Below are 8,367 nucleotides of genomic sequence, written 5' to 3'. Positions count from 1 at the left end.
AGTGGGTGGAGCCAAGTAGAAAATGTTAGGGACTGAAGTTATGCATGATTTTAACAGTAACACTTCAACATTTCAGGCAGAAACTCTTTTTAACAGGATGCCTTTTAAAATGAATATATTGTTTTAAAATATTTTCTTGCATACACATACAACTGGAAGCCCCGCTGAGCAAACGCCTCATCTGGCCCTGTCCGCTTTCTGGAAACACTGGCTGGGTACCAGGAAAATGTCAGTGGCCACTGCGGCATCCCCAGGCATCACAGTGGGGACCCCAGGTTTCTTGGATGTCTCCTGCTGTTTGTTTGCATTGTCTTACACTGAGTAATCTGCCTTCAGTCTCAGTGAGAAAGATGGGCTATGCATAAATAAACAGAACTCCACTCAGGAAAGCACTTAGCTTGGGTAGATCTTTTTCAAACCATTAAAAGCAAAGAGAGATTAACACTTGGAATTCACTGCCACAGGAGGTGGTGGCGGCTACAAACATGGACAGCTTCAAGAGGGAATTAAACATATGGAACAGAAGTCCATCAGTGGCTATTAGTCACAAGGTATAGATAGGGACTCTGGGGCAAGTGATGCTCTGTATTTCTTGGTGCTTGGGGGGGGGGTCAACAGTGGGAGGGCTTCTAGTGTCCTGGGCCCACTGGTAGACCTCCTGGTGGCACCTGGCATTTTTGGCCACTGTGTGACAGAGTGTTGGACTAGATGGGCCGTTGGCCTGATCCAACATTGGCTTCTCTTATGTTCTTAAAATGGAGGGGGGGGGAAATCATTACAAATGTCAGAAAGTGTAAGGAGGGGATGAGGAATATATTGTGGGTTGCCAGTCTCCAGGTAATGGCTGGAGATCTGGGATTTCAATTGATCTCCAACAGACATAGGTCAGTTCCTCTGGAGAAAACGGTTGCTATGGAAGGTGAACTCTATCTTGTTACATTCTGGTGAAGTCCCTCCTCTCCCCAAACCCTGCCTTCACCAGACTCCATCCCCAAAATCTCTAGGAATTTCTCAACCCAGAGCTGGCAACCCTAAATATGTCGCTTGTCATCAGTGTACAATTTGGACAAAAAATACAAATGGGACACATAAAGAAATGATCACCTCTAAAAATGTAAGGCCCAATGGGGTTATGGCTTGTCATACACTAAAAGTATAGATCTCTTTGGTACTCATGCTCCATTGTGGTTTGACTCCACTCCAGTATTTTTGCCAAGAAAACCCCATGGACAGTATCAAAAGGCTAAAAGATATGACGCCGGAAGATGAGCCCCTCAGGTCGGAAGGTAACTAGCTTTCTATGTGCAGAGGCATTTTTCACTCATTTATTTATTTTGCAGTATTCACAGTGCACCTTTTTCTCGAAGAGTTAATGCAACTCTCAGTGTCACCCTGTGAACTGGTGCAGTCTTGAAAGTACTGTACCAACTGTTTTCCCCTGCCTCTGAATAGATTTCACTCTCTTTACAATATTCTTCGCAAAGTCTGAGCAGGCATCACATTGCCCCATTGAACGTGTTCTTTGAAACAACAGGGCTAAATTGTCTACTCACGAGGAGATGTACCTTCAAGTATGATTCTATGCACATTAATCGGGGAATAAATTGCAGTGACCTCAATGCAAATTCTGTGTAAACACACACAGGCCGGATTACAAATATATTTAGGACTGGGATGCCGGACTGATTAAAAAGGCCAGACTCCCTTTAGGAACTGCGCTAAGAAGTAACTACTCCCCTTTCCTTTGATTTGAGCCGCCTCTGATTACTAGACAAATAATACTGCAGCCGCTGCAATTGGAAAGATGCAATCTTTGCTCTTAATCCTACAGCTCCCCTACTAGGCAAAGCCCTAAAAATAGCCCTCTGGCAGGAACCTCCCCTCCCCCTCACTCCTAACCCCAGCTGCTATTATCATGTTCTCGGGCCCAGACTTTCCCAGTACTTACGTCACAACTTCCACCCGGCTGAGGTCACAACTTCATTAGCATACCAAGTAGAGCTCAGCCAGTCAGAGGCACTCAGGCTTGTGACGCCTTCCTTTCCAAGCGTATTAAGAGACCGGTTTGCAGCCGCAGCCGGATTAATGAAGCGGGGAGAGAGCGGCGGACGTGAAAGAAGCCTCCCTCGAGAGTGTCGTTGTTAGCCGCCGCTTCTGCGGACGTGAAGAATCGAGCTACTCAGTCCGCTTTATCGTATCTCCTTCTAATCCTCAACCCGGAGCCTTAAAGGAGGCACTCTGACCTCAGTACTAAACGAGACATGAGCCAGATCACGCACTGGAATGGAAGCTGCGTTAGCAATTGCAGCCGGGCAGACATGGTACCCGAGATCGCCGCTGCCGTGGGCTTCGTGTCCAGCTTGCTCCGGACCCGGGGCTGCGTTAGTGAGCAGCAGCTTCAGGTTTTCAGCGGGGCCCTCGAAGAGGCGCTCACAGGTGAGAACGGAGCTTGCCTGTTCGGGAAATCTTTCTGCCTCTGGGCCTCATTGTCTTGGCCAGGCAGAGAGGCGTTTGGTCAGGCTTCACCTTTCTTTCACTGAGCAAGTATAAGGACGATTCTTCTGTTTACCTTCTGCCGCTCTTGCTTCCTCTTTGTTCGTCTAGACAATGCCTTTTGCCCTATTAAATCTCCGCTCATACATAAAGACTTTATTATTTCGAGTGCTGTGTGTTTGCCTCTCTAACTGTAACTTATAGTGGATTGGGGGGGGGGCGGTATTTTTTTTTTAACTATAAAATTGGTAAATTTTTGGAGCTGTGAAAGCATAAATATTATCGAGTAGGAGGCAAAACATTAAGCTTCTCCAAGCATACTATTGGTGTGGATGAAAAAGGCGACTTCTCTGTTCTTGTAATTGAGAAAGCTAGTGAGGGATGTTAGGCATTCGCTGGGAAGTTCTTTTGCACCACCTGCATTAAAATGAAGAATTAAAACAAGGAAGCAGAGGTGTGCTTCAGGGGACCCCTGTGGTTCTTCTGCTCCTCATCTGTGTTTATTTTCCAAGCTCCTGTGAGCTGAGTAGATTTGTCTGTGAGCAGCTGGTTTCAACGGAAGCACTGTTTTGAGCTGCTGTACTTAGTGTGTTGATGCTGAGGCCTGTTCCTCAAATCACTTTCAGCTGTACTGGGGTTTGAATTTGTTTCTCTTCTCTTAAGGGAACTTCTGAGTCGCTCCGCAGATGCTTCCATCTCAAAGTCTACTGTGGGCAGCCTTGGTCAAAACTGCCTAATCTATGTTCCCAATCTTATTCAATATAGCACACCATTGGAAGGGCTTTCTAAGCACACTCATGGGATAGAGGCTCTGCATTAGCTTGGGGTGGAGACAGGGCTGCTAGCTAGGGGTATGTCTAATGAAGCTGTCTGCTAAACAGCTTTAAGTAATTGGCAAAGGGGGCTGACAAATCCATTCAGAAAACCTCCTGGAGTCTTCAGAACCTGGCTTCTGAATTCCCGATTATTTGGAAAAGGAAGCTTCCATATGGTTAAGCTTCAAATAGGAGTAACAATAAATAAGTTCAGTGTATTAGTCCATTTTAGTTATTATTTGTCTTGGAAAATAGTACTTGAATTATCTAAAAGGAAATCATGTGGCGGGGAAGAGAAACCTTAAGGTACCTTGATCCATGTCATAAGAGGAAAAGAGAATTGTGCCTGACTTCAGTAAAAAGCAGATAAAACCCTAGATTTAGGACAGGAGTTTAAAAGAAACCACTCTACAGATAAGTGTTGCTACATTTTTTGTGTGCAGTATCTCTTATTGTGAAAATGGCCTGCTGCAATTGCTTACCATTCTTGTCTTATTTCTTTGCCTTTTCCAGAGCATTACAAACATCACTGGTTCCCTGAGAAACCCTTCAAAGGCTCTGGCTACCGCTGCATCCGTATCAACCATAAAATGGACCCTATCATCAGCAAGGCAGCTTGCCAGATTGGACTCAGCCTCCAGCAGTTATACCAGCTGCTCCCCAGTGAACTCACACTCTGGGTAGACCCTTTTGAGGTTTCCTACCGGATTGGTGAGGATGGATCCATCTGTGTTTTATATGAGGGATCAGCAGCACCTGTGAGCTCCTATGGGATGCTCACTTGCAAAAATCAGATGATGCTGGGGCGCACCAGCCCTTCCAAAAACTACATGATGACAGTCTCCAGCTAAACGCTCCCAGTTGTCTTTACACTGCCAAGACATGGGCTACTGTATACCTCACCTGAGGATGTATTTTTAAAAAATGAAGAGCTATTTATATTTTTTTAAAAAAGAGAAAATCCAAAATGAAACCCAGTAGCAGGCACTGCTCTTTCTGTGGAGTGGTGTTGAGGTGCCTTTCTAAAGCTGTTGCAAGCTTGTGAGTTTATTAAAACAATGCCAATATCTACCTAATTAGTGTTGGATGACAATTCTGGAGGGTTGGCCTGCCTATCTGGGAAACTGCAGGGTTGGGAACCAGAGTGCGGGGAGTGGAGCAGGGCACAGCACTTTTAAGCAGTGACTCATTCTGGGGTAAGTGCTACAACAACTGTGAATCTCAAGGCCAGAGTGCAAGGATGGTAGTACTTAAGCAATGAACCATGTGTGTTGATGGGACATTGTGAGCTTATTCTAGCCTTGCCTTTTCATTTCTTCAAAAGTTGCCTGTTCATTTTCTTACACTGATACAAGTTTGTTTCCTCACCAGTTTCACCCGCTATCCCTGTCTGATTAACTCTTCGCCTCCCCATGACATCAGTGCATTTTGTTAAAACACCCAGTCACAATTGTAGCCACATTTTCAGTCCCTTGGGTAGTGGGGTTTCAAGTGTTGGCCCATCACTTCGCACAGGAGTTTGATTCCTTTCTGCACCTCATCCTGTTCCTCATGTTCATGCAAAATTCCCAGTTTGCATTGTGAAATACTAAGGAACTTTGCTTGGCAGGCAGGTCCAGGATCTGGTACATCTATCTCAATCCAGTCCTAAATAGAGTTACACCCTTCTAAGTCCAGTGGGCTTAGAAGGGTGTAACACTGTTTAGATTGTACTGTCTGGTTACTCTGGAAATCAACTCCCATACACAGAAATAAAATGGTCAGGCCAACATGAACTTAATCCACCTGTCTGGAAAATGTTCACCGGGTTTTGTCTGTTTCACTGCCTTTATCTTGCCCTTGCAAAATTCCTGACAATGCTGCCAATAAATGCTGAGAAGCAATTACAAAAACAGGGCACTTAACTTTTAAAAATCTGCTTCAGAGCACATGGTTGGTTTGACTCTTCTGTTTTGAAGAGGCAACTGCTTTGCAACCCCCCAGAGTTGCTCCTCCTACCTTTTGTGAATTGAGTTCTCAGACACTGTGCAATATGTTTTATAAACCTTGGGCACTCTGGAGGAGGAGGAAATTCTCTGGGATAGCTTCTGTTGTCAAAGCATCTGTAATTTTTTAAAACATTCTGATACAACTTTTCAAATGTTTGTGTTTGGGTATGTGAATATCTGAACTGGGAAATCTCAGCTCCACAACAGCATGCCATTTAAAGAAGTATGATGGCCTTTTGTACAGAATAGTTTAAAAGATTTTTTTAAAGGGCCTGATCTGTCAGAATTTTCTTTTGTGCAGCCACTGAGATGAATGGAAACTTTGCAAGAACTTTGAGTATATTCTTGTATTCATATCAGTGATGCTTGCACATGAGAAGTTCTGGTGCATTGTGTCCCAGATCTCTTAACTTGCAAAATCTGAAACTGCAAACCAGTGCAGCAGTTAATTATTTTGTTTCTTCTGATTCCATATATAATGCTCTTGTTTTGAAGAGCAGAGCCTCTAGTCAGCAAATACAAAAGTTGTGAAGCACTAAGGGTTCCCTATAAGCTAAAGTGTCTCCACTCCGTTAGCATAATTGTGCAATATTTGGTGACATATTAAGGGGAACATTTTCTGCACTGTAGCTTCCTCCTCCTAGAAAAGTTTCTGTTCTAGTCTGCATGGGAGCCTCATTCCTTATCTCGTGCATAGAAAACATTATACGAGTGGGAACTGTAGTATGTCCAGGAAAAATGTTTATTTTGCTACACTCCCTGCCTCTACGTGGAATTTCCCAAATGCCAGTACTTGTTTGGCTTGCCAGGCTGCCATGATTAATGCAACTCTGTTTAAAGGTATCTTGACATTTCCTTTTACTCCCTCTGTACCAACTAAAGGTGCTTGTGAAAACCAAATGCTTATTCCATCCCCTTTGTTTTCCTCCCCAGTGTCCTTGAAAGGTTGTTGGGGGAAACAAGTAAAGGTTACCAAATAGCGTGCTATTGTATCTGGCATGGAATCTAGTACTAGGATGTTTTTGTTAGCCTTAAGCCAACCAAATTTGGACAGGATCTATTTTGTAATTTGTGCATGTAAAAGCTGTGAATTGATGTATGCTCTTTGTTGCCTTCTAATGACAAGCCTGACACAATCTGTTGCAGTGCTGAAGAACTGTGTCTTAGGAACAGCCTTTGCGTGTGAGTGTGTCTTTCTCCCCCTCTTTTCAAAAAAGTTTGCAAAACTTGAGCTGGACTATTGAATGGGACCTACTTTCATAATTGGTGAAAATAATTGAAAAGTTTGTAAGCTATTTTGTGTTGGGGGTTGGGAGGGGAGGGCTAAGCATTGTACAATAGTTTTTATATGCAAAATGTACAGATATATTGAGAAATGTACACTTTTGTTACTTTAATAAAAATGTAGCAATTGAAGTATGTTGCTGGAAAGATACAAAGTACTTGTTCCTTCTTTGCAAAAAGATTCCCAACAACTTTGGCTCCGAAATAAAACAGTGATGTGATTTAAAACTATATAGACAATGTTTAGTTAATAGCTTGTCAGTGATCTGGTACTGCAGAGCAATCATTGCCTTCAGTACACTTTTTTTATTTTTTTATCCTTGGATTTATATCCCGCCCTACCCCGAAGGGGTATCCTGTCCTGCTAAGATCTTGGATCAAACTGGCTTCCTGGGCTAATGTAGTTTTTCAGGTAAGATCCCCTGACAGGTTGGCTATTGTGGAGCCACAAACTTTGCTTGTTAGGTGATTGTTCACAGTCAGTTCAAAGACACAATAAAGTTGGAGACCAGTGTTCCCTCTAAGCTGAGTTAGTGTGAGCTAGCTCACAGATTTTTAGCCTCCGGCTCACACATTTTTGTCGTAGCTCAAGAAGGATGGTGCTAGGGCAAACTAATTTATGCAATAGCCAAATCGCTCGCTCACAACTTTAATGCCAGTTGCTCACAAGACTCCACAGCTTAGACGGAACATTGTTGGAGACTGCTTATAAGTTAATGCTGCCCACTGTAAATTAGTATTGTTGAATAATATTTCTGAAAGTGCTAAAATGCATAAGGCCCCAAATGAATATTCCGGAGGATGTGCATGTTACAGGTGATGACATTCAAATAGATTTAGGTAGGGATATACATTCTGGAGATAGTAGAGGCAGCTGCATGGCAATTGGCTAGAGTGGCCTACTGCCATGACTACACTGTACTAGTCCACCAAGGGAAGTGCCTCTGAAGGTACATGATGATGGTTCTTCAGACCTGCAGGAAAGCTGCTGTTCCCCAGTAGTACATATCTACACATAATATAGGAAGATTGGCTGTGTGACCAATGCTGGTGACCAGGCTATGGTGGCTGGGGTGGGTGGATGGTATAAAGTCATCCTGGTAACCATGCTTGATTACCACTTCTCCAGGGATAAAAATATGTTGGTGATTACAGTGGAAACAACCTCCCTTCCCTTGCTTGTTCCCAGCCATGAAGAAATTTTCTGTTCTGATTTGTCAAAAGAACAAAATTCTAATACCTCTGAGGATGGCCTAATATAGGCTTTTCTCGCTAAACCCCTCTTATTTTCAGACTTGAACTGGAGCAAAATAACACTACTACAATGGGGTAAGCTTTTTTTGGGGATTATATGGAGCCATTTTTTTAAAAGTTACATTTACTTGTCAGTTGTCATGGAAGTGACAGGAGTCTGTGCTGTGATTTTAGCCTTCCCTTCATACTCTCTAGCCAAGGCTGTGTGACTTCAGAGAAATTGGCTGAGAGAGCCTAGAACATTCTCCAATAATAGCAATAACAAGGATGTATTATAATACAGAGTGGCGAGAACCTTGGATTTTCAGTCTGGTAAAACAAAATCTTCCATTTTCTTTAATGAGGACCTCATCCTTGCAATTCAGATTCTTCTGGTGTATTGAATCATCTAACTGTGTGTGAGCTGTGCCAGAATAATGTGTTTTGAATCTAAGCCAAAAGAACAAAAACACATTACTTAGAGTATGGTAACTATGTTCTCAGAATGAAGGGGAAATTCATTGCTGCTCCCAGATGAGAACGCAACACTTTGC

The 8,367-nt window shown here is 43.2% G+C and overlaps 1 protein-coding gene across 1 annotated transcript; it reads left to right on the top strand.

Moving 5' to 3' along the window:
- The first annotated feature begins 2,095 nt into the window (after positions 1-2,095).
- On the top strand, positions 2,096-6,776 carry LOC107121893 (protein BTG2-like). Its single transcript, XM_015424903.1, has 2 exons — positions 2,096-2,436; positions 3,822-6,776. The coding sequence occupies exons 1-2, from the start codon at positions 2,262-2,264 to the stop codon at positions 4,157-4,159; spliced, it is 513 nt and encodes a 170-aa protein (XP_015280389.1). The 5' UTR covers positions 2,096-2,261; the 3' UTR covers positions 4,160-6,776.
- The last annotated feature ends 1,591 nt before the right edge of the window (positions 6,777-8,367 follow it).

This window comes from Gekko japonicus, unplaced genomic scaffold (assembly GCF_001447785.1).
Source record: "Gekko japonicus isolate JY-2015 unplaced genomic scaffold, Gekko_japonicus_V1.1 scaffold1404, whole genome shotgun sequence".
Taxonomy (NCBI): Eukaryota; Metazoa; Chordata; class Lepidosauria; order Squamata; family Gekkonidae; genus Gekko; species Gekko japonicus.
This window is presented reverse-complemented; position numbering and strand designations above follow the sequence as displayed.